At 41.5% G+C, this 27,203-nt stretch overlaps 2 protein-coding genes across 4 annotated transcripts in view; one reads left to right on the forward strand and one right to left on the reverse strand.

The window, feature by feature from the left end:
- The window catches only part of RELL1 (RELT like 1), a 92,573-nt gene extending 82,544 nt beyond the window's left edge, over positions 1-10,029 (forward strand). The window contains exon 7 of the mRNA XM_003898568.3: positions 9,612-10,029. The gene's annotated coding sequence lies outside the window, so the exon portion shown is untranslated. The remainder of the gene's footprint in view (positions 1-9,611) is intronic.
- C3H4orf19 (chromosome 3 C4orf19 homolog) overlaps positions 9,002-27,203 on the reverse strand; it is a 134,747-nt gene continuing 116,545 nt past the window's right edge. The window contains exons 1-3 of one of the 3 annotated variants that reach the window (XM_003898569.5): positions 16,130-19,907; positions 11,948-12,001; positions 9,002-10,744 (exon numbers count right to left, since the gene is read on the reverse strand). In XM_003898569.5, coding sequence (XP_003898618.2) covers positions 9,829-10,744; positions 11,948-11,979 — 948 coding nt within the window. In that variant the 5' untranslated portion in view covers positions 11,980-12,001; positions 16,130-19,907 and the 3' untranslated portion in view covers positions 9,002-9,828. Of the gene's footprint in view, positions 10,745-11,947; positions 12,002-16,129; positions 19,908-27,203 lie in introns of those variants that run through there. The other 2 variants (XM_021938347.2, XM_003898570.5) reach the window with 2 other exon arrangements.

A 27,203-nucleotide genomic window follows, 5' to 3' on the forward strand; every position in this document is an offset into this window, starting at 1 on the left:
TCATTCCCAAGTTAATCTAGCTGAGAAAGCATAGACAAAATATTCTTGAAATCATAACATTACTCCCAAATTGAAAAAATATATGGGTTTACTTATTACAGATGAGTATCTTAATGTTGACCAAATCAAACAAAAACTACACACACACACGCATGCACACACACACACACAACTCCCATACTAAATAAAAACCAAGCCAGACACAACCTCTCCAAAATAACCAATCAACCCTGCCAAACCTTCCATGGTTTCTGTTTTGTATTAAAAATGCATTTTATTTTATAAAATCTTATTTGGGGCAAGAGGAAAGATAAAAGAAAAGGTCAATATTAATGCTATAAATATTCACTTCAAATGCAATGTGACTTAAAATTGAAAGGATAAATTCCCGTGTGTTCTACAATTGTTAAATGATGAAGATAATGAGAATAAAAATACACTAAAATTGAAGTGCCCCCAAGATGCATTTTTGCCTTTAGATGACTATTAATGATGTAGGTAGAACAGAACTTACCCAGTTTAGAAATTAGTATTATTAGAAGTGATTCATACAGCTTTGGTGGGTAGCAACAAAGATCTAGTTATTTAAAAAAGCATTGAGTGTTACTCATAAAAGTGGGCCAATGACCTTCGCTGGATAATAAAATGACATGTAACTTTTTTTCTTTTTTGAGATGGAGTCTCGCTCTGTCACCCAGGCTAGAGTGCAGTGGTGCGACCTCAGTTCACTGCAACCTCCACCCCCTGGGTTCAAGCAATTCTCCTGCCTCAGCCTCCAGAGTAGCTGGGATTACAAGTGCCCGCCGCCACGCCTGGCTAATTTTTATATTTTTAGTAGAGACAGGGTTTTGCCATGTTGGCCAGGCTGGTCTTGAATTCCTGACAACAAGTGATGCGCCCGCCTAGGCCTCCCAGAGTGCTGGGTTTACAGACGTGAGCCACTGTACTCGGACAAACTTACATCTAACACTTACTGTTTACTTTGTCTGCGTGCGTGCTAAACACTTTTTATCTCATTTAAATCTCATTATGGCCCAGAGAGAGGCATAGCCACCACCTCCACTATACAGATGATGAAACTGAGGAAAGGAATCTTAAGCTATGTAGGAGTGGTTCATGGGTGGGGACATAGACATATGGCCCCTGGATCTGCCTCATCCTTTCTAGGGAAAGGAAATTCATGGTCCTAGGATTGCCATAAAGATACTATTGACAGTAGACAGTCTCAGAGATTTCACAGGCAAAGCTGAAGCTGTCCTCACAGGGTTAATGAGAATTCTGGATTAAGCATTAATCAGGCTGTACTTTGGCCCACTTCCTTGTCACCAAAAGTCCTGTAGTAGCACTAGATCCTGACCATCTGCATCCCCATTGTTGCTATAGATAGGATTTCTGACATTAGAATCATAAAGCTTCTGTTAGAATTGCTAAAGGTGTTTTCCCCCAAATTCCAGTGAAACAGCTGACAGCCAACCGATTTGAAGCCCACCCAGACAAACGGGATCAGCATGAGAATACAGTTTCTTCATCACCCTGTCCGATGACTTCACCCTGCACTCTTCGACCAATCTATCACCACACTTAGGGCTTACTCCAAACCCGTTACAATGCCTAGCCCCAGACTCCTCAGGGAGTCGGATTTGAGGTTTCCTTCCACCTCCTCGCTCAGTGGCCCTCCCATTCACCTCTCGCTCTGCTGCAGCCCTGCGTCTCAGCTATTGACTTGCTGCACATTGGGCCACAGACCTATTATGGTTACAAGGCCTTGACTAACTTTTCTATTCTTTATTACAATCTTCCTTAGAACCAGAACAAAACCCCCTTTTATTCCCAATTGACAATACATATAATTTTACGTATACAAAATTGGGTTGTCTCACATTTTGCTTCAGCCCTTGTCTTTGAGGGCAACACAGATGTTGCCACAGAGAGGCGTATTACGTCATCTTTAAAAGCACGCGTTTGGGCCAGGCATAGTGGTTTACGCCTGTAATCCTAGCACCTTGGGAGGCCAAGGCGGGTGGATTGCCTGAGCTCAGGAGTTCGAGACCAGCCTGGGCAACACAGGGAAACCTTGTCTCTACCAAAATACAAAAAAAATTAGCTGGGCATGGTGGCACCGCTTGTAATCCCAGCTACTCGGGAGGCTGAGACAGGAGAATCGCTTGAAGCTGGGAGGCAGAGGTTATAGTGAGCTGAGATCACACCAGTGCACTCCAGCCTGGGTGACAGAGCGAGACTCCATCTCAAAAATAAATAAATAAATAGATAAATAAATAAATAAATAGATAAATAAATAAAGGCACCGGTTTGTTGTTCAATCTGGGTTCAGCTGAGATTCTGCCACTGTCTGGTTGTGTGATTCTGGATGAGTTATTTAGCTGTTTGAGCCTCCATTTTCCCATGTGTGAAATGGGGACAGTCATACCTACAGCTCATGGCGTCACGGTAGACTTCAGTGAGGTGATTCCCGTGCAGGACTTAGAATGAGGCTGTCTGCGCTTGGTGTTTAACACACAGCAGTATTGAAAACGTTAAACTATAGTCATACCTATAAAAATACTAACAACAACAACAAAATACCGAAACCCATAACTTGATGGCTCCCAGAAATTAATTACTGAATATAATTTCTATGTTAATATTTGGCAAATTATTTTGAAGTAGTGTCTTTGTAGATTTTTTTCTCTATACATTTTTTTCCTGTAAACTTTTTTGTTTTTTTTTTTGAGACACAGTTGCACTTTATTTCCTAGAACAGAACATTCAAGGATATTCTTTTGTTATCTAGTTTGGGTTTCCGTCATTTGCAGTCAACCAACCAAACCAACAAAAAGAACTCATGAGTTATTTGCAGAAAAGTAGCTGTAGGAGGAGTTTTATATATATATTATAATCTGTATTATATATTATATATATATAGGCTGGGGTGCACCGGCATGATCTCGGCTCATGGCAACCTCTGACTCCTGGGTTCAAGCAATTCTCCTGCCTCAGCCTCCCAAGTAGCTGGGATTACAGGCGAGCACCACCAACCCTAATTTTTGTATTTTTAGTAGAGACAGGGTTTCATCATGTTGGCCTGGCTGGTCTTGAACTCCTGACTTCAAGTGATCCGCCTGCCTCGGCCTCCCAAAGTGCTGGGATTACAGGCATGACCCACCGCACCCAGCCCCTATAAATTTTAATTTAAAAACCACAACAGTCCTTGATGGTTTGTCACCCTGGCTGATGCCATGAAAACCTTAGACCCTAGATCTTGTGTATTCAGAAATTGGTAAAGCTTTTGTTTCCTTTCTAAGCATCAACATCTAAGACAGAAAGAGCAGCACATCGGCCGATGAGTAGAGGTTATGGACCTTCTGTGGCATGTGAACTCTTCCTGATTTATGTAAATTCTGATGTTTACCATTCTCCATAGCTTTAGGAATATTTTGGAGAATGAAAAAGAATTAGTTGGACCTAGAAATGGAATTATTTTTCTGGGATTTTTTTTAAGTTGGTCATTTATGTCAAGAGAAATTGCATTGTTGTGCTTTCAAAGTAGCCAGATTCTGACTAAACAAGTATTCTAATTAGCCTGTGCCTCTATGGCCTCCCTCATTTTAGTTTGGAATGTGTAGTTTTGATTAGGGAGATAAGTAAAATTCTTTGCCTGCCTTTTGGTCTCTAGGTCATATTCTACCTTAGTTCTATATTAACTATTCCAAAACGCTTAAAGGCAGTAAATACAGAAGTATCCTAGGAACAAGGCTCAGAGGGCAGCACAGGTGAGGAGGAAGAGCTGCAGGTCAGTGGTGTTGAGTGCATTTGCAGGTGGGCTTGTATTGTAAGTGTGTGCTTCACACTCATGTGGATGCTGTATGTGCTTTCAAAAATATTGGCCCGGGCTGGGTATGGTGGCTCACGCCTGTAATCCCAGCACTTTAGGAGGCCAAGGTGGGCGGATGAGCTGAGGTAGGGAGTTCGAGACCAGCCTGACCAACATGGAGAAATCCTGTCTCTAGTAAAAATACAGAATTAGCTGGGCGTGGTGGCACATGCCTGTAATCCCAGCTACCCGGGAGGGTGAGTCAGGAGAATCGCTTGGAGGCAGGAGGCAGAGGTTGCGGTGAGACAAGATCGTGCCATTGCACTCCAGCCTGGGCAACAAGAGCAAAACTCCATGTCAAAAAAAAAAAAAAAAAAATATATATATATATATACACACACACACACACACACATACACACACACACACATATATACACACATACATATACACATATATATACACACACACACACACACACATATATATGTATATATGCCCAGTTTTGTCTATTTACAGAGAGCTTTTATATGTACTAGTTCATCTGATCTTCTAAACCAGTGGTTTTCAAAGTAGGTTTCACATATCCCAGGGGTGTGAAAAAAAAATTAATGCTCTGATATGTTGTTACTTCATCTTAGTATTGCTAAATACTATAAAGCATAGAACATATTAGAAGATGGTATGGTTGTAAAAGTGCTTATATTAAGGGTGTGTGCAGTACTTTTTATTGATAACTGGTGCAAGATAAAAAAAGGTGTGGCAATCCCTGCTAGAGTCTTAAGTGTTTCTCTAAGTGTGGAGAATTACTTACATAAACAATGTAGATGCCAGGGCCCCACTCAATACCTACTAAGTCTGAATCGCTAGAGGTAGGTCCAGAAATCTGCCTTTTAAACAAGCACACCACATGCCTCAGGGGCACACTGAAGTTTCAGAATGTGTGCTTTCAATTCTTAGCAATAGGAGTGATCCCCATTTCACAGATAAGAAAAGTGAGGCTCAGAAACTTTAAGAAACTTAAAGTCAAAAGGTCACACAGTGAGCAAGAGGCACAGCCAGATTTCACGCCAGGTTTGTTAGGATTACAGAGGCCCATGTGTGGGAAGTACCAGGCACGTGCCACATGGGCAGGGCCTCTGAAGACCTGGAGGTCATGACGCGTGGCTGCCGGTGTTACTGAAGGGTCAACCCTGGGTGCACCTTTTCTCCCCCCATCACCAGGAACCAAGAGAACAGTGAGATCTGGGTGTCATTACACAAATATACACCCTTTTTTTCCTTTTCCTCCAGGATTTTAAATATTGAGTTCAAAATGACTAAAAAATGAAGTCAGCCAAGCTCTCCATTGCTTGGCCCCAAACATTGATTTTCTTAAAGTTTTTGTCTCAATTTGGGATTACTGTGCCTAGGGTAACGTGGACTCATTCTAGAGACCAAACCTTCAGCAGCTGTCCAAATTCTACTCTGTCCACTCTTCCACAGACCACCACAAGCCTCATTATTCAAATAGAGCAGGGTAGGCTGAGAGTGAAGGGCCTGAATAATAATACAATTCCTAACCTCTCAAATTCCTATGGATTTGGGCTCCCACATCCTTTATTACACCATGTATACCTTTATTACACCATGTCACAATCCAGCACAGTCCTGGCTAGCTGCATGATGTCTCCCCAGCCAGACCGGGAAAAGATTTTATTCTTTCAATCAACAAATATGTATTAAGTTCCCCCCTTGTGCCGTACACTAACTTAGATCTCAGGCCAAAGGCATTTGTTTAGTACAGTTATTTCCGTTGAAAAAAATTGCTAATAGTTGACTCCAAGTGACTAAATGTGCAGGTAAGCATCATCTACGATCAACATATTGACTTGCATAAAATGTTTCTTAAAGTGGCTGGGAGTGCTTCAGAAGTTAGCAGACCACTTAGGTGTGTTTTCTATAACCTGATACATACAAGAAACTTACAAATTTAGTAAATACATAAATGAACAACTTATTGTTCTATTAGTTAACAGGGAAAGAATTTACCCTGCAAAACAGATGTCAGCTTGTCTGTGTGTGTCACCAACTCCAAAATAGAGGATTTTAAAATGCATGAGGTTTAATCTAGAGAAAAAAAAATGAAACAAACCGAGAAAGCAACCATTTCTACATTTTCATCATCAAGACTGGTTGTGTGAAAAGCAGTGCCCTTGATGAAGAGTCAAGTCCAAGTCCAGGAAAGGAGGCTACATCCTGTGCTGCAGTAGTGACTGTGCTCTGTCTGCTGCATGGTTGCACACAGATGACCACACCGGGGAAGTCAGGAGATCTTTGCGCTCGTACTTGCATCTGGTGTCTCATTCATTCTTTCTAAGGCCTCCTGCTTGGAGGTACGGATGGGAGAGGTAGGAAGAGAAGAGAATCAGAGAGACAGAGCGGGGCAGAGGGAGGAAAATGACGAATGGCCAGCACTTACTGAGCATAGACAGTTGGGCATGTGCTGTGTAAGAAACCTAAAATTCTCTTCATTCTTTTGGGTATCTGGTTTTTCCAGTTATAACTATTCACTACATCAGCTTTGGCAACGAGGGGAAAAAAATTTAATTTCATATTCATATGATGGTTCATTTTCCCACAGTAAAAAGTTACATCTAACTTCTTAGCTCAAGAAACCTATGTGTAATATGTACCTAAAATAATCTTAATTCAAAATCAGGATTTAACATGGTAAATATGCATGTGATGCAATTGCTTAAGGTTCACGGAGAACTGTGAAGTCCGCCCCAATCACAGCTAGTGGCTTCCTATCAGAGTGCATTGTGCCTTCAAATTGTCCACAATGTTTGAAAAGGTTGCCTAATTTCAACATCACTTTTCTGACAAGAGGTGGCACTAAGCTGCAGCAAGAAGACACTACACACATAAGCGTGCTCAGACAGCTCGCTGTGAGACAACCGGGTAGATAAGGCTTAAAGCTGGAATTACTTTTCAGCCTAAAGATTTTTTACTTTCCTCTGATTTCCTTTGGGGGAGCCTGGATATTGGAGTAAAGATGAAAGGGGCCAGAATTACTTTTAAATAACTCTTGAAAGTATTGGCCATCTGTCGACCTTTTTGAAGAAGTTATTCATAAAAGAGAATCTTTAAAACTAGAGAGCTGTCAGTTATGGTGAACTCTGCAGCTGTTCTAAGATGTAAAATTATATACATATATAAATGCAAAAGTGTGTGTCTGGGTAAGAGAAAGAGACTTGTCTGCCCTAATACCTTACCCTACCCGTTCCTTGTCTGAATTTCTTCTTTCGTCAGGTTTGGAGATATCAACGGGAAGTTGGAGCAGCAGTAGCTGTCCAGTCCTCCTTCCCCTGGACCAAAGGTGGAGGCCCCTTTGGTATCACACTGAATGTACACACAATCTTCTAATCTTTTGAGACCAGCTGTATCCCAGGTGTTTGGGTTTTGAGGCCTCCTGTGGCAGAGACTGTAAACCGACTGCCTCAAAACGCACTGTCCATTTCCCCCTCTCAGTCACTGCATTCTGAGTCTATTTCGCAAAGCCATGCACACCACTAGAAAGACAACTTTCCTAGTCTCTTTTGCAGCTAGATGTGGCCAAGTGACCAGGTTTTGACCGAAGGGAGTATATGTGGAAGGGATGAATTATACTTCTGTGAGGTCCTTAATAGAGTGGGAGTGGGGTTTTTGACCTACTCTTTTCCAACGTGGAATGTAAATATAATGACTGAAGCCACAGCAGTCATTTTGGACTACAAAGTGACGTTGAGAAGGAAACCAAAATGACTGAAGAAGCATGGGTCATTCATATGCCGGTCATTGACACGTGGGCCATTGATACGTGGGTCATCTGCCACCCTGGATCACTAACTCCAGACTTCTTTTACATAGGAGGTAAATAAACCTCTATTTGTATAAAACACTCATCCCATACAACCGAACATAATCCCAACTGATACACTTAGGAAGTCACTGAAGGAATAAGCATTCTGAAATATTAAGTATTTGGTGTACTAAATACAAAAGGAGACATACCTCTAATGCAATTAACAATGCCAAGAGTTTATCTTTTGAAGGACTCTGAGTGACCCTGTATATAGAGGTCACTTGCGATGGCTTGTCATTACAATACCAAACAAACCCAGGGTAACATATGTTCATTAAGCATTTGTAACATCCTTAAAGGTGCTGGAAGGCTCAGAAATGTTTTATACTAAATAATTATCAAAATCAAATAATGACATTATATACACCTCCCAGTATTAGAGTTTTCAGTTGTGAGGATGTAAAAATGTTTTTTAAAGGAATTGTTTTCAACCAGTAAGACATCATTTTTGAGTGCCTAGTGTCCCAGGCACTGTGCTAAACACATCATTTCATTTAATCTTTACAAGCACATACTCTTATTATTCTCACTTCACAGATGGGTAAAGAGAAGGGATACATAACTTGCCCAAAGTCGCATGGCAAAGCTGGAAATCAAACGAAGTTCAGTGAAATTTCAATTCTGTGTTACAAAACACCAAACTAAAGCATCTTCCATGTTTATTTTTTTTTCTAAATAGTTTTGAGCATCCTTAATGCCTTTAAATTCTCCATTGAGTTATGTTAGAATGGTTGACCTTGTTTCAATGAATTAGAAGGCTGAAATCCAGAGAGGGCTTAATTCATCTTTGTGATAAGATCAGGACACTTAGTTATGGCATCAAGTTTAACGTGAGAGAGAGAAAGCCAAAGTCATGGCTCTGCAAACCAACTTGGTCCCTTCCTTGAGTATAATTTTGTAGTCTAGCTCTTTTTTTTTTTTTTTCATTGAGATGGGGTCTCGTACTGCCGCCCAGGCTGGAGTGCAGTGGCGCGATCTTGGCTTACTGCAACCTCCACCTCCTGGGTTCAAGCAATTCTCCTTGCCTCAGCCTCCCAAGTAGCTGGGATTACAGGCGTCCGCCACCACGCCTGGCTAATTTTTTGTATTTTTAGTAGAGACGGGATTTCACTATGTTGGCCAGGCTGGTCTCGAACTCCTGACCTCATGATCTACCCGCCTCGGCCTCCCAAAGTGCTGGGATTATAGGCGTGAGCCACCGTGCCCGGCCATCTAGATTAGCTCTTTATATTGAAAGTAATATCCAGGGTCACTGATATTCTGAGAAAATTAGAACCACCTTTGAGTTAAGACAGAAAGACACATACGTTGTTATATTTTAATTAGAGTCAGACATTTAATGGCATAAAAACATTGCATATATGGCTTTGCTGTTCTGAAAGTCATGAACTTAAAACCCAAATATGACACAAGCAGTTTTAAGACTATTTTGGCCAGCCTCCCCAGTCCCAAAGGAGATTTAAAAGTAATAATGTAAAAAAGTTAAGGTCAAGGTGTTTTAAAATCACATCTCAGCTAATGACTAACCTTTTGTTTCCTGAGGACTTCTGCTCTACTGTGAAAACTGCTGAGCTTAACCCGCTGTTGAACAACTGGTTAGTTCTTAGTTCCCTGGGTGAATTGTCCCTGAAGTTAAGCCATGCTCTGGGGACACATGAGGCACTTTAATTGGGGTAGTTACTTTTTCCAGGTTGGGTACAATGTTTGGCTCTCAAAAGCAAGGTAAACAGTTTACAGTCAAAAGGAATCCTCTGTGATTGTGTGCCTTTGGGATCAAGGGTTGAGATCTTAGAGTATTCTCATAAACATCTGTACCAGGTGCTCAAAGATGTTTGAGGGTTGTCAAGCAAGCTGTTCAATTTCTGCACTTTCTGTGGATATGGGCACAATGACCCACTCAGATTTTTCTCCTAGTGTCCTGAATGACAGCTCATCGACACAGAGTGAAACTCCAGATATGTGACAAGCAGCATGGGACAGATGCTGACAATCAGAACAGATGCTGGATGTAAACAACTGGTCAGGCTGCACTGGTGCATGCTGGGAGAATCACCTGCTCTGCATCCAGGGAGCAAATGCATCTGCATGCTCAGCACGACACCAGCTTACCTCCCTGTGCAAATCCCCTCCCCTAATCAGCCTCATCCAAATCCTCTCCTGCAGTAGCAGCTTCTAAAGCCGCAAGGGCCTCCGCCACCGCTGCATCCTCGTCCACAATCTCCCCATCTCCGTCTCCATCGGAGCCATGGGCATCCTCCTGCCTGTTTCCTGAGTCAACCACAGGCATGGCATGAGCAGGACCCTTCTCATTAAAGCAGATGCTTAGAACTTCTGTTTCCACATCCTCATTCAATGAATTCCAGCTTCTCCTCCCAGAGAAGGGCATATTCAAACCACGCTCCCCTACTGTGGGCTGAATTCCCTCAAGGGACTCGTCCTCAGTATGGTTCTTGAAAACACGGTCCTTTTCATTATGGTCAATGTTGTCTCCAGCTGGGCCCCAATGCTGAAGGTAATCTGGGGCTGGTATCTGGAAGACACGGTCTTGTACTTCTAAGGCAAAACTTTCTGCCTCAGAAGGAGCTCTGGAGTCTCCATTTCTCATGACTTGGGTTCCTTCGGAGGCCAGCAGCACACAGTCCTGTTTCCTGGTGTCCCCTCCTTCCAGGAAGGGTTGAGTTGGGGGAACTCCAGTATTTTCAGTACTGGTCCAGGAGCCCCTGTCATCCTGGGCAGGGCTGGGATTCCCAGCGGGCTGTGGAGCGGCAGCAGGGCTGATGCCATTGATGCCGCAGGCATGGTGTTCCCCTCCAACATCCCCCTGCGGGAGCGGCCCTTGGTGAGGCCAGCAGGGCTCCCGTGGGTTAGCTGTCCTGCTGCTGCTCTCAGTCTTTTTTGAGCCCTGCCTCTGAGAGTCATTTTTCTGCACCAGGACTTCACTGTTCCATTTGCCTTTTAATTTATCAGTGTCGTCTTCATCTAGCTTGCAGCTGTTGACTTCATTGACATAGCCAGGAGAGGACACTTGAACTGGATCAAAGAGATAGCTGCAGGGAGGACAACGAAAAACCAGTCAGGTCTGCTCCATCATTAAAGATTTTTACCACAGGCCCTGCTTCTTTCTACAAAACCTGCTAATTTAATTTCTGTGATTACTCTTTTCAACCTAGATAAGTGTGTCTGAATCAAATAGATATAGTTGGTATAAAAATGTTCGGTGGCTCACACCTGTAATCTCAGCAATTTGGGTGGCCAAGGCGGGTGGGTCACTTGAGGTCAGGAGTTTGAGACCAGCCCGACTGACATGGTGAAACCCCATCTTTACTAAAAGTACAAAAGTTAGCTGGGTGTGGTGGTGGGCACCTGTAATCCCAGCTACTCGGGAGGCTGAGGTAGGAGAATCGCTTGAACCCGGGAGGCGGAGGCTGCAGTGAGCTGAGATCACGCCCTGCATTCCAGCCTGGATGACAGAGCAGGACAGTCTTGAAAAACAAAAACAAGGTTCTGCCGGAAATACATCTTAAGAAGAGAGCCAGAAGGAGGAAGGAGGGGTAGGGGGTAAAGTAAAATACAAAGTGGTTCATAGAATTTTAAAATAAAAAACAATAAATAAAACAAGTGTCCACTAATAGGGCCATAAGTAGTATACCCTCTCAGTGGAATATTATGCAGTCATTAAAATGATAAATATGAAGTCTGCAGTCACAGGAATGATACTTACAATACATATTTTTTGAATAAAGCCAAACATCACATTATGATTACAGTGGAATAAAGCTTATTTATGTATGGGTCTAGAATAGAGCTACAATTAAAAAGACAGTATATTTGTTAAGAAAGCAAGATCATCAGTTACTTTTCTTCCCTTTATCTTAGTTAGAAGTTTATGTTCATGTTACTCACAGTTTTATGAAATGCAGTGTGGACAAAATTAAAAGCACATATGTGATTGGGGTGATTTATTTTCAGCGATGCCATTTCAGGCATCCTCAGAAACCCAGACCAAATTCAGCCTCAGAAAATGATGGTGTTCCCAACATGCTTTGAGAAGTGAGCAAAAAAAGTTAAAAAAAATCTAGGGCACATGTTCTTTTAAATGATATGATAACAGTTCCAAACTCTTAACGTGTTGGCAATGTTGATCATGCCCCAAGCTGGATAAATGCTCTGAATACATGCATGGTCTTTAAAAGTGACTCCACGCTCATCACAAATTCCTCCATTTAGAAGTAGTATTTCTCCAGCTTTACCTTTGTATTATTTTACAGCACCTGCACCCCATCTGGATTGTTTTCTGTTACCACCTGGAAAAGAAAGCGTAAAAGGTAGAGAAAACAGTGAGTGATCTATTAGTAGGAATTAAGTTTGCTTTTTTTTTTTTTCCCTAGAGACTCAAAATGTATTAATAGTCACACACTTTGGCAAAAGGGTAACTCCACATGGGTCAGAGAGGGCGCTGGTAACCAGGAACACCCCATTTCCATCACTGCTTCAGCGTTCTCAGACGTTCACTGACACTTGCCTCTGTGTCAGACCTTTCTCCCAACCCTGAGGTTATGTGTTTCATCCCCATTTTACAGATGAGGAGAAGAAGGTGGAAGGATGCTAGACAGAGAAGGGACTTCTGCCGTTTCCTAACCTGTTACCTTCTACAGAGGACACAGGAACCTCACCAGGGCACAGCCCACTGTGCAGCAGCAGCAGGAGCGGGAGGAGATTCTGAGCGGGCTCCTTGCCAGGGCATTTGCTCCTCAAGGGTTAAAGGATGCTGGAATAAGCTGGCGGATCTATTGTGTCCCATGATTCAGACACTGAGGAGCGTGACAGCCTGAATCATTGCACAAGCTTCAACCGCACTAAATTTATCCTGTGTTGCTTTTCCCGCCGCTGGGTCAATCTCAACATCTCAACTCTGATTCGTGGACCTGTTCTTTTTAGCTCAAAGACATGCCCCCTTAGGCTTCCTGGCAGAAGGTGGAATTCATTTCCCACCTGCCCACTGTTCCCTGGCCCCTCCCCAAGCTGGACTTTTCCCGATCATTTCCTTTGGAACAAAATCTTCTCTTCATATAAGACTGACCACGTTCGCCTCTTCCTTCCTCAGAATATCCTAAAAGTGAGTATGGAAGCATCTCTAAGTTACTTTTCATTTCTAATATCTACAGCTTTTATTGTTATTATTTTTTTGAGACACAGTCTCACTCTGTCGCCTAAGCTGGAGTGCAGTGGCGCAATCTCGGCTTGCTGCAACCTCCGCCTCCCAGGTTCAGGCGATTCTCCTGCCTCGGCCTCCCAAGTAGCTGGGTTTACAGGTGGGTGCCACCACGCCTGGCTAATCTTTGTATTTTTAGTAGAGACAGGGTTTTGCCACGTTGGCCATGCTGGTCTCAAATTCCTGATCTCAAGTGATCTGGCTGTCTTGGCCTCCCAAAGGTTTGGGATTACAGGCATGAGCCACTGTGCCGGGCCTACAGCCTTTAAAAAGACAAGCCAAAACAGAATCTGCATCCCCAGTCCGCTGTCTCCATGAAACACAGGCACCAGAAAGAGAGATCGTTCATTGCTGGCTGTGTCTCTGTCTCCCCTGTTGTCCCTCTTTCCTTCTTTCAATCATGGATGAATTTCCAGGGATGCTGCTCCATAAGCTTTTGCCCACAGTGAACACGATTGGTGCTTTTTAAGAGGTATAGATGGCTTGGTCAGTTAAAAGGGACTAGATTTACATTAAAAAAATAAAATCCACAAATAACTCCCTATGGTAGGCTGAAAAATGGCCTCCAAATATCCACCTCCTAATTCCTGGAACCTGTAAAAAATACCTCATATGTCACCTGAGTCCCAAAATTAAAGGTATTTGCAGATGTGATGAAGTATAGGATTTTGAGATGGTACAGTCCGCCTAGTTTATCTGGGTGGACTCGAAATACAATTAAATAAATGCTTATGAGAGGGAGGTGCAGGGACATTTGATTATAGACAGAAGAGGAAGAGGAAGAGGCAATGTGACCAAAAAGGCAGAGATCGGAGCAAGGAGGTCACAAATCAAGGAGCACTGGCAGCCCCCCAAGTTGGAAGAGGCAAGGAACAGATTTACCCTTGGAGCTTCTGGAAAGAGTGTGGCCCTGCTGACACCTTGATCCCTGATACCCACCCCTGGATCAAGCCCACTGATACCAATTTCAGACTTCTGGTCTCTAGAACCGGGAGAGAATATGCTTCCATTGTTTTGTTTTGTTTTGTTTGTTTTTTTGAGACAGAGTCTCACTCTGTCACCCAGGCTGGAGTGCAATAGCATGATCTCGGCTCGCTGCAACCTCTGCCTCCTGGGTTCAAGCGATTCTCCTGCCTCAGCCTCCCGAGTAGCTGGGATTGCAGGTACCTGCCACCATGCCCAGCTAATTTTTGTATTTTTAGTAGAGATGGGGTTTCACCATGTTGGCCAGGCTGGTCTTGAACTCCTGACCTCAGGTGATCCACCGACCTCGGCCTCCTAAAGTATTGGGATCACAGGCATGAGCCATCGCATCCGACCGCTTCCATTGTTTTAAACCCCTCAGTTTGTAGTAATTTGCTGCAACAGCACAGAAAACTAGTAACATCCCCAAATCACTTCATGCTTGAGGACCAAACCCCCCTTGTCCTTCTAACTCTTCCTGGGAGGACTCATGGAATGCAGAAGAGTCCCTCGGGCCAGCCCTGCATCTCTTGCCACCCTTTCTTTCCTTACTGTGCTTCAGTTTTCTTCCTAGCATGTGTCACCACTGGACATTCTGTCGTAGGTTTGTTTGTGACCCACCTTTTCCACCCTTCTTCAAGCCTAATCCTCAGCACTTAGGATAGCACCTGGCACACAGCCGGCAGTCAATACATGTGGAATGAATGAATGATTTAATGGCTATAGATTAAAAATGAGAGCACTATCAGTGAACCTGTTGTGTGTCTGCAACCAATCAAGACATTTCCAGTTTGTGCTGGCCACGTCACCCAGGTGTTACAAGGGTGGGCTCAGGAGACAGAAAACCCTGCTACTATGGGACTTTGGGCCTCAGTCACTTGATCTGTAAATGGGGATAATAATATTTCTACTATGTGGTGGTGTTGGGGATCATATGAGCCAACATTCATAATAAACATAGACCAGGGGTGTCTCACCCACCCCTGTTTGGATACAGCATATTAAAACACCCCCCACCCCCGCCAAAAGAAAAAGATGGAGGTCTAGTATCCAAGAAAGATGTAATCTAGTTGCCAGAACCTATGCATACAAACAAGAGTATTAACAATGTCAAGTAGGACTTGGTTCTGGAATAAGGGCTAAATGGCATATTTCTATCAGCTGTGACAACAGTTGAAAGAAAACCCCAAGTACAACAACAGTCCCATAGAGAGAAAAATCACTCTCTCTATGGACTGTGTACACATGTATAACATTGTACCTTTCAGAATACTCTTAAATTACCCCATTTCAAAACCCAGGATTTTGTCCCCAGCCTCTACTCTTCCTTTACCTTCCTTTTCTGCTAATAATTCATAGATGAGCTGGATAAATAGGACAGGCGAGAAGCAGCACATGCACCTCCTCCCCTCTCTCCACACCTCTCCTCTCCCTTCCCCTCCCTCCTCTCCTCTCCCCTCCCCTCCCTCCACACCTCTCCTCTCCCCTCCCCTCCTGACCCTCCCCCTCCACAATTCACTCTGAAATCTTGACCCTTTTCATGCCTGCAATAGTTTGTTTATCTTGGACTCCTTAAAAGTAAACAAACCAACAAACAATGACAACTGGTCAGGAGGATAGGTAGTAAAAACAAACAAACAAAAAGGTCAAAGAAAAGGAAAAAAGAGCTTAGAAGTGTTTGAGAAACAAGGAAGGCAGACTGGATTGTAATAATGTAACTGAAGCAATCATAAAACATTACTCATTGAAAAATCTCAGGTCAACTTTACGATGGTGAATTCAAAAGGTGTACAGGGGAAGGCAAAAGAAAGGAGGAAAGAAAAGGAGGAAAGACGAAGGAAGGCAAGAAAGCAAGGAAAAACAGGCAGACACATCCAGAGTGACACCTTGCATTCCCAGCTCCTCAGAGGCTGATCAAGACTGACCCTGGGGCACCCTCCATCCCCGCCTTCTGTTGCTATAGCCAAGACCACAGGAGCAGGCTGCACCAAATGAAGTGACTGCGGAGATTTAACAGCCGCACTCGAAAACTGCCCCTTCCCTGCTTCTGAAGGAAACAGATATCATCTGTGGCTTTTAGGCTCCCCTCCTTGCCCAGGAAAACCACAGGATCTATACTGTTCTTCCAAGCTGTGCAGTTACAAAGGATGTTGTGGTGGTTTTCCTCTTTCAGAATCAGGTTTCCAGTTTGGTTCCTCCCCCGCTTGCCTCCCATTAGGGCACCCCACATGGGTTTCCTATAGACCTGGTCCCATACCTGAGGGTCATGCTTCTGCGCCTCCCGGAGCTTGGCAGGGACAGCCTCTTCCTGGTTAGAGGTTCTGTCCTCTCTCACCTCGCCCTGAGTTTTCCTTCCCCAGCAACATTCCTTCTCTAGATCAGACGGATAGGCTCTAATGTCCAAGGTTGTGTGACTGCTGACGAAAAGGGTGGGGACTAATGTACTCACGCCCAACCCCTGCATGCCTGTGTCTACAATTATTCTTCCTTATATGATGTGTCATATAAAGTTTAATTCATTTCTTTTTTCATTTGTCACTCCCACTTCTACATCTTGCGTTTAGCAAGGACTTCTCCTAAGTCCAGGGGCAACAAGGAAATACTCTGGGTCTGGCATGCGATACACAGCAATGAAAACAATATGCTCTTTTGATGTAAGATTGGGTTCAAAATGAGCAGTCTATTAGCTTTCTTCCTTGCCTCCCTTTTGGCAACAGCTAGCTTAAAGGTAAGAATTCAGTTGTTGGGTACCCTTTATTACAGAGCAAAATCAAAATTTGCTTTCTCTTTGGCGTACAAAAAAGCAACAGGCAACGAAGGGCAAATCCTTCACAACCGCTGCTGGGTTTACATAGGGGAAAAACAAACACCATTAGGATGGCTGTGTCCACCCATTGCTGCTGCTGCCTGCTCCTGCAGCCTTGTGTTGGGGGCTGACTCTGTTCTGTGTTTAAAGAAGGTCATGCTAATGGCATGTCAGTCATTGGTGAAGCCTCCTTGCTGGGAGGGTAGCAATGGAGGTGGGGGAAGGGGGAAGTCCAGAGAAGCCCAGGAGTTTTCTAACCAGGCAGAGAAATTAACTGAGTATTTATTCATCAGGAAATCAAGGGCATATAGAAAAAGACTCAACCCATTTGGAAAGAGCTCCCTTTAAATAGTGATAGCTTTGAAGAATGACAGGGACATTCTAAAAGGACACAGGAATCCACTTTAGAGGTTTTACTGACCAAAGTGGAACAACTGGAGTATTAAAATAATTACTAATATACAGCATTATAGCCCATTGAATAAAACAAGGACTTATGAGTCCACACTAAGATACATAAAGGGCAAGGGAACATTCTACCTTACAAGTAGGAAACCAGCTAACACACATACGAGAAATACTGGAACTAGAAAAATCACCATTTGATAGCCATCATAATAATAACTGATGTCAGTAAGAAGTATCAATGGATGGTAGGACTAGTGGGTGAAATTTTGAGGAGGACAGGACATTTAGTCTCAAAGTAGCCCCCCGCCATATGATTAAGGATAAAATAGTATTCTTACACTGGAGAAACCTCGCATACAGGGCCTCAACCAAGTAGTCAAAGGTAATAGTGCCACAATGAGACAAATCAATGGCATGTGGCTCCTGATAGGAGGCACTGAGAACTTAGCCTCGCTTCTGAGATTTTCTGACAAAAGAGCATACTCTGAGTTGAAACATGAGGGATATTCTGCAAAGCAATTGGCCTGTACTTTTAAAATAATGTAATGTTATGAAAAAGCAAAGAAAGACAGAAGAATGCTTCCAAATTTGAGGAGATTTAAGAGACATGACAACCGATGTACTGCATGTCCTTCTTGCTAAAAGGTCGTTATTGACATTATCGGTAAAATCTGAATAAGGTCTGTAGATTAAGTAATGGTATTAAATTGATGTGAATTACTTGCTTTTGAACTTTGTCCTGGGGTTATATAAGAGGATGCTCTTGGGGAAGGGCAGAACAAGATGGCCAAATAGAAGCCTCCACTGATCTTTGCTTCACTGCCCCACAGGAACACCAAATTTAACAACCATCATCTACACAAACAAGCACCTTTATAAGAACCAAAAATCAGATACGCAATCACAGTACCTGGTTTTAACTTTGTATTGCTGAAAGAGGCACTAAAGAGGGTAGGAAAGACAATCTTGAACTGCTGATACCTATTCCTTGGCAGTGGCTGCATGACGTGGAGAGAGAATCTGTGTGTTTGGGGGGGAGAGTGCGGTGATTGTGGGACTTTGCATTTGAACTCAGGGTTGCCCTATCAGAGCAGAAAGCAAAACCTGGCTGAAATCAGCTAAGCCACGACCCTACAGTCTACCCACACACAGAGGGAGCATTTGAACCAGCTCTAGCCAGAGGGAAATTATACGTTCCAGCTGTTGGAACTTGAGTTTTGGCAAGCCTCAACCAAGGACTTGGACTAAATCCGAATAAACTTGGACTAAATCCTAATAAACTTGAAGGGTAGTCTAGGCCAAAGAACTGTGGTTCCTAGGCAAGGCATCAGTGCTGCGCTGCAGCCAGAGCCAGGGGACCTGGGGGGCACCTGATCTGCTGAGACACAAGAGTGGCTAAGGGAGAACCTGTGTCACGTGGCCCAAAAACCCAGGCAGCACAGCTCACAGCAATGAAAGTGACCCCCTCCTTGTGCTTGAGGAAAAGAGAGGGAAGAGTAAAGAGGACTTTGTCTTACACCATAGGATACCAGCTCAGCCACATTAGGATAGGGCACCAGGCAGAGTCATGAGGCCCCCATTCCAGGCCCTAGCTCCTAGATGACATTAATAGACATACCCTGGGCCACAAGGGACTGCACCTTCCTTGAAAGGAAGGATCAAGTCCTGGCAAGACCCATCACCTGCTGAGCAGAGAGCCCTTGGGCCCTGAATAACCAGCAGGAATACCCAGGTAGTACGCTGTGAGCCTTGGGTGAGACTCTGAGACATGCTGGCTTTAGGTGAGACCCAGCACATTCCTAGCTGTGGTGGCTATGGGGAGAGACTACTTCTACTCGAGAAAAGCAGAGGGAAGAGTAAAGTGGACTTTGTCTTGCACCTTAGGTAACAGCTCAGCCACAGTGGGGTAGACCACCAAGTGAGCTCTTGGAGTCCCTAATTCAAGGCCTTGGCTCTTGGATGGCATTTCTGGACTGAAGGATGTGTCCTAGTGTTGCCAGGCCCTGAAGGATGTGTCCTAGGCCTGGCAACACTTACCACAAACTGTCTGAGGAGCTCTTGGGCATTAAGTGAACATCAGCAGTAGCCTGGCAATACTCCCTGCGGGTCTGTGGTAGTAATGGTGATAGGGAGAGGATCCTTTTCCTGGGAAAAGGGGAGGGAAGAATGGAAATGGCCTTGTCTTATGGTTTGAGTGACAGCTCAGCCCCAGTAGAATAGAGCACCAGGTAGATCTCTAAGGATTTTGACTTCAGTCCCTATCTCCCGCCTAGGGCCTGGGGTATCTTGTTGCCGTGAATGGAAAGACACAAGCCTGGCTGGCTTTGCTCCCTGTTGATTGTAGAGCATTAGGGCCTTGAACAAACATAGGAGCTAGCTAGATAGTGGTTACAGCGAAACTTGGATAAGATCCAGTGCTGTACTGGCTTCAGGTCTGACTCAGCTTAGTCCTAGTGATCATGGCCACAAGGGTGCTTGTGTCACCCCACCCCCAGCTTCAGGTGGCTCAGCACAGAGAGATAAACTTTTGTTTGGGGAACAAGAGTCTCTGCCTGGTAATCCAGAGAATTCTTCCAGATCTTATCCAAGACCACCAAGGTGATACCTCTATGAGTTGGCAAGAACCATAGCATTACTGGGCTTGGGATGCCTCTAATGTAGATATGGCTTAGATCATAACACACAAGTCCCTTCGAATACCTGAAAAGCCTTTCCAAGAACAGGTACAAATAAGCCCAAACTGGAAAGACTATGAGGAATACCCAGGTTCAATGCCCAGATACCAATGAGCATCCACAAACATGAAGACCATCCAAAAAAAAAAAAAAAAAAAATTACCTCACCAAAAGAACTAAATAAAGCTCCAGGGACCAATCCTGGAGAAACAGAGATATATAACTATTCTGACAGAGAACTCAAAATAGCTGTGTTGAGGAAACTCAAAGAAATTCAAGATACCACAGAGAAGGAATTCAAAATTCTATCAGATAAATTTAACAAAGAGATTGAAACAAAAAGAATCAAGCAGAAATTCTGGAGGTGAAAAATACAAGTGACATACTGAAGAATGCATCAGAGTCTCTTAACAGTAGAATTAATCAAGCAGAATAAAGAATTAGTGAACTTGAAGACATGCTATTTAAAAATATATTCAGAGGACACAGAAGAAAAAAAGAAGAAAAAACAATGATGCATGCCTACAAGATCTAGAAAATAGCCCCAAAAGGGCAAATCTAAGAGTTATTGGCCATAAGGAGAAGTAGAAAAAGAAATAGGGGTAGAAAGCTTATTCAAAGAGATAATAAGAGAGAACTTCCCAAACCTAGAGAAATATATCAATATCAAAGTACAAGAAGGCTATAAAACACCAAGCAGATTTAACCCAAAGAAGACTACCTCAAGGCAATTAGTAATCAAACTCCCAAAGGTCAAGGATAAAGAAAGGATCCTGAAAGCAGCAGAGAAAAGAAACAAATAACATACAATGAAGCTCCAATACGTTGGGCAGCAGACTTCTCAGTGGAAATCTTACAGTCCAGGAGAGACATGACATGTCAGTGGCATAACATATTTAAAGTGCTGAAGGAAAACAACTTTTACAGTGGAATAGTGTTTGTGGCAAAAATATTCTTCAAACATGAAGAAGTAAATTTCCTAGACAAACAAAAGCTCAGAGATTTCATCAACACCAGTTCTATCTTATAAAAAATGCTAAAGGGAGTACTTCAATCAGAAAGAAAAGGATGTTAATGAGCAATGAGAAATCATGTGAAGGTACAAAACTTGCTGGTAATCATAAGCAAACAGATAAACACGGAATATTATAACATTGTAACTGTGGTGTGTAAACTTCTCTTGAATAGAAAGACTAAAAAATGAACCAATCATAAATAATAACAAAAATTTTTCAAGACATAGACTGTACAATAATATGTAAATAGATACAACAAAAAGTTAAAAAGTGAGGGGATGAAGTTAGAGTCTTTGTTTTTTTTTTTTTTTTTTTTTTTTTTCTTGTTGGTTTGTTTATGCAAGCAGTGCTAAGTTGTTATCAACTTAAAATAATGGTTATTTATTCATTTTTTGAGACAGAGTTTTGCTCTGTTGCCCAGGCTGGAGTACAGTGGTGCAATCTTGGCTCACTGCAACCTCTGCCTCCCAGGTTCAAGCAATTCTCCTGCCTCAGCCTCCCGAGTAGCTGGCATTACAGGTGTGCACCACCATGCCTGGCTAATTTTTTTTGTATTTAGTAGAGACGGGGTTTCACCATGTTGGTCAGGCTGATCTCAAACTCCTGACCTCAGGTGATCTACCTCCCTCTGCCTCCCAAAGAGCTGGGATTACAGGCATGAGTCACTGCACCTGGCCAGAATAATGGGTTTTAAGATAGTATTTGCAGGCCTCATGGCAACCTCAAATTAAAAAACATACAATGAATACACAAAAATATTAAAATCAAGAAATTAAATTATATTACCAGAGAATATCACCTACACTAAAAGAAAGACAGAAAGAAGAAATGAAGGAAAGGAAGACCACAAAACAACCAGAAAACAAATAAAATGGCAGGAGTAAGTCCTTACTTGTTAATCATAAGATCGAATGTAAATGGACTAAGCTGTCTACTCAAAAGACATAGAGTGGCTGAATGGATTTAAAAAGACCTAATGATCTGTTGCCTATTAGAAACAGACTTCACCTATAAAGACACATATAGACTGAAAATAAAGAGATAGAAAAGATGCTCCATGCCAATGGAAACCAAAAAAGAGCAGGAATAACTATGCTTATATCAGACAAAATAGATTGCATGACAAAAACTTTAAGATAAGACAAAGAAGGTCATTACATAATGATGAAGGGTTCAATTCAGCAAGAGGACATAACAACTGTAAATATATATGCACCCAACACTGGAGCATTCAGATATATAAAGCAAATATTATTGGAGCTAAAGAGAGGGATAGACCCCAATACAACAATAGCTGGTGACTTCAACACCCCACTTTCAGCATTGGACAGATCTTCCACACAGAATATCAACAAAGAAACATTGCACTTATCTGTACTGTAGATCAAACGGAACTAATAGATATTTACAGAACATTTCATCCAACTGCTGTGGAATGTACATTCTTTTCCTCAGCACATGGACCATTCTCAAGGACAGACCATATGTTAGGTCACAAAACAAGTCTTAAAACATTCAAAACATTGAAATGATATCAAGCATCTTCTCTGACTACAATGGAGTAAAACTAGAAATCAATACCAAGAGGAATTTTAGAAACTATATGAACACATGGAAATTCAACAAGAAGCTCTTAAATAAACACTGGGTCAATGAAGAGATTCAGAAGGAAACTGAAAAAATTCTTGAAACAAATGATCATGGAAACACAAGGGACCAAAACCGATGGGATCCAGGAAAAGCAGTTCTTAGAGGGAAGTTTACATACATGCCTACATAAACAAAGAGAAACTCGGAATAAATAACCTAAAATGCATTTTAAAGAATTAGAGAAGCAACAATAAAACCCAGAATTAGTAGAAGAAAAGAAATAATAAAGGTCAGAGCAGAAATGAAGTTGAAATGAAAAAAAAAAATACAAAAGATCAACAAGAGATTGGTTTTTTTGAAAAGATAACAAAATTGGCAAACCTTTAGCCAGACCAAGAAAAAAGAGAGAAGATCCAAATAAATAAAATCAGATGAAAAGGAAGACATTACGACTGATACTGCAGAAATTCAATGAATCATTAGTGGCTACTATGAACAATTATATGCCGATAAGTTGGAAAATCTAGAAGACAGGGATAAATTCCTAGACACACACCACTTATCAAGATGGAAGATGAAGAAACCCAAAACTTGAACTGACCAATAACAAGATCAAAGTTGTAAAAAAGTCTGCCAGCAAAGAAAAACTTGGGACCTGACGACTTCACTGCTGAATTCTACCAAATATTTAAAGAAGAACTAATACCAATCCTACTCAAACTCTTCTGAAAAATAGAGGAGGAGGGAACATTTTCAAACTCATTCTATGAGGCTAGTATTACCCTGATACCAAAACCAGACAAAGACACATCACAAAAAGAAAACCACAGGCCAATATCCCTGATGAGTGTCAATGCAAAAATCCTAAAAAAAATACTAGCAAACCAAATTCAACAACACATTAAAAAGATTCATTATGACCAAGTTGACCAAGTGGGATTTATCCCAGGAATGGAAAGATGGTTCAACATATGCAAATCAATGTGATACATGATATCAACAGAATGAAGAACAAAAACCATATGATCATTTCAACTGATGCTGAAAAGGCATTTGATAAAGTTCAACATCCCTTCATGATAAAAACCCTAAAAACATTGGGTATAGTAGGAATATACCTCAACATAATAAAAGCCATATATGACAGATCCATAGCTAGTATCATACTGAATGGGGAAAAACTGAAAGCCTTTTCTCTAAATCTAGAACATGATAAGGATGCCCACTTTCATCACAGTTACCCAACATAGTACTTGAAGTCCTAGCTAGAGCAATCAGACAACATAAGAAATAAGGAGCATGCAAATTGGAAAGGAAGAAGTCAAATTACCTTTGTCTGCTGATGATATAAACTTACATTTGGGAAAATCTAAAGATTCCACCAAAGAACTATTAGGACTGATAAGCAAATTAAGTAAAGTCACAGGATACAAAGTCAACATACAAAAATCTTAGTATTTTCTATATACCAAGAGCGAACAATCCAAAAAAGAAATCAAAAAAGAAATCACTTTTCTAATAGATACAAATAAAATTAAATACCTAGGAATTAATAAAAAAGTGAAAGATCTCTACAATGAAGACTATAAAATGTTAGTGATAGAAATTGAAAAGGACACAAAAATTAGAAAGATATTCCATGATTATGGATTGGAAGAATCAATGTTGTTAAAATGTCCATACTACCCAATGCAATCTGCAGATCCCATGCAACCTCTATCAATGTTTCTTCAAAGAAACAGAAAAAACGATCCTAAAATGTATGTGGAACCACAAATGACCCAGACTAGTCAAAGCCATACTGAGCGAAAAACAAAACAAAACAAAACAAAAAACAAATGGAGGAATCACATTACCTGACTTTAAATTACATTACAGAGATACAGTAATCAATACAGCATGGTTTTGGTATAAAAACATAGATATATAGACCAATAGAAGAGAGAACTCAGAAACAAATCAATACACTTATAGAGATCTCATTTTCAACAAAGGTGCCAAGAACATACACTGGGGGAAAGGACAGTTTCCTCAGTAAATTGTGCTGGGAAAACTAGATATTCATATGGAGAAGAATGAAACTGGATCCCTCTCTCTTGTCATACATAAAAATCAAATCAAAATGGATTAAAGACGTAAATCTAAGACCTCACACTATGAAACTACTACAAGAAGGCACGGGAAAATCTCCAGGACATTGGACTGATTAAAGATTTATTGAGTAATACCCAAGAAACAAAGGCAACCAAAGCAACAATGGACAATAAAGATCACATCAAGTTAAAAAGTTTCTGCACAGCAAAGAAAACAATCAACAGAGTGAAGAGACAACCCACAGAATGGGGGAAAACATTTGCAAACTATCCATCTGACAAGAGATTAATAACCAAAATATGTAAGGTGCTTAACTGTACAGGAAAAAAAAAATCTAAGAATCCAATTAAAAAATGGGCAAAAGATCTGAATAGATATTTCTCAAAAGAAGATATACAAATGGCAAACAGTATAGGAAAATGTGCTCAACATCAATGATCATCAGAGAAATGCAAATCAAAACTACAATGAGATATCACCTCAACCCAGTTAGAATGGCTTTTATCCAAAAGATAGGCAACAACAAATGCTGGTGAGGATGTGGAGACAAGGGAACCCTCATACACTGTTGGTGGGAATGTAAATTAGTACAACCACTATGGAGAATAGTTTTGAGGTTTCTCAGAAACTAAAAATAGAGCTACTGTATGATCCAGCAATCCCACTGCTGAGTATATACCCATGAGAAAGGAAATCACTATATTGAAGAGATACCTGCACTCCCATGTTTATTGCAGCACTATTGACAATAGCCAAGATTTGGAAGCAACAGAAGAATGCATAAAGAAAATGTGGTATGGAGTTCTCACAATGGAGAACCATTCAGCCATGAAAAAGAATGAGCTCTCTTCTTTGCAACAACATGGAGAGAACTGGAGGTTGTTATGTTAAGTGAAATAAGCCAGGCACAGAAAGACAAATTTCTCGTGTTCTCATTAAAATTTCTCAATTTCTCATGTCCAATTAAAACAAATGAATTTCAGAAGATAGAGAGTAGATAGACGGTTACCAGAAGTTGGTAAGGGTAGTTGGAGGAGGGGGTGAAAGAGAAGCGGGGATGGCTAATGGGTGCAAAACAAAAGTTAGAAAGAAAGAATAAGGCCTAGTATTTGATAGCTTAACAGGTGACTATAGTCAATAATTATTTATTTGTACATGTAAAAATAATTAAAGAATATAACTTATTTGTTTATAACACAAAGGATAAATGCTTGAGGCAATGGGTGCTCCATTTACCCGGATATGATTATTATGCATTGCGTGCCTGTATTGAAACATTTCATGTACCCCATAAATATATACACCTACTATGTACCCACAAAAATTAAAAATGATTTTAAACATTTAAAATAAAAATAAATGAAGTAAAATCTGCTTGAAAAATGAAATATCAGTCATAACATTGACTTTAATGTGAAATGGGCTGGAATTATTCAAGAGACCAACCTAAAAAAGAACTGTGTGAACCTGAACAAGTAGTATCTGAAAGGGAAGACTTATATGTGAAAATACGTTCAACTTGATTAACAATCAAAGGTATGCTAAACAAAACATACATGTTTTTGCTTATCTAACTAGAAATGAGTTTTTTTTTTTTTTTTTTTTTCTGAGATGGAGTCTTGCTCTGTCACCCAGGCTGGAGTACAGTGGCGTGATCTTGGCTCACTGCTACCTCCGCCTCCCGAGTTCAAGAGATTCTCCTGTCTCAGCCTCCTGAGTAGGTGGGATTACGGGCATGTGCCACCACACCCAGCTAAGTAGAGATGGGGTTTCACCATCTTGGCCAGGGTGGTCTTGAGCTCCTGACCTCATGATCCCTCCGCTTCGGCCTCCCAAAGTGCTGGGATTACAGGCACCCAGCCATAAACGAGTTGTTAAAATGTATGCTTGGTGTCAGTGTAGGATGTAGGGAAACCTGCTAGTCATACGCTACTGGTAGGAGACATTGAAAGCAATTTGAGAATCTGTATTAACAGTGGAAACTATGCATAATCTCTGCCTCAGCAATTCTACTTGTGTCCCTAAGGATAAAATTAGTAGTATGCAAGAAGATTTGGTAATAGCGAAAACTTGAAAAATAATAACAATAAGGTAGCTCTTAAATATGGTATCTTTACTCAACAGTATACCCTGCAGTCATTAACAAGGTGCTGGAGAAAGAGGTTTGCATATGTGCAAAAAAGCCAGTTACAAAATGACATGTATAATATAATCACAGTTTTGTGGAAATCTATACACCTAGAAAAGAATTGAGACGGGGTTAACAGTGGTTATCTCAGAGTGGGGTGGAGTGGACACAAGGCTAGCAGGATGGCATGCAGTTGAGAGTCAGGAGATGGGACAGACTTGGACACATATCCTGACTCTGCCACTGTGGGAACTGCGGCAACGTGGTCACAGAGTCCTCATCTGTAAAATGGGGATAATGCTACTTCTTAGGGTTTGTTAAAGGATGAAAAGAGATGATGTTGATAAAGTACATAGCACAATATCTGGTACAAATGAATATTAATTGATAGATATGTAGATTTTTAAATCTGCAATGACCAATCTTCTACAATGAACACATTACTTTTGTAATGAAAGTCATTTCAAAAAATATAAACACATATAGAATTCTAATTAATGATACACCCGCTCAAGTGAAAGCAGAGAAGGGAAATATATGATGTCCACAACTTACTTTGAAATGCCTCAAAATATAAGATGGGTTGGTGGTGGGTATACAGAAGTTTACTACAA

The sequence above is a fragment of the Papio anubis genome, chromosome 3 (assembly GCF_008728515.1).
Source record: "Papio anubis isolate 15944 chromosome 3, Panubis1.0, whole genome shotgun sequence".
Classification (NCBI taxonomy): domain Eukaryota; kingdom Metazoa; phylum Chordata; class Mammalia; order Primates; family Cercopithecidae; genus Papio; species Papio anubis.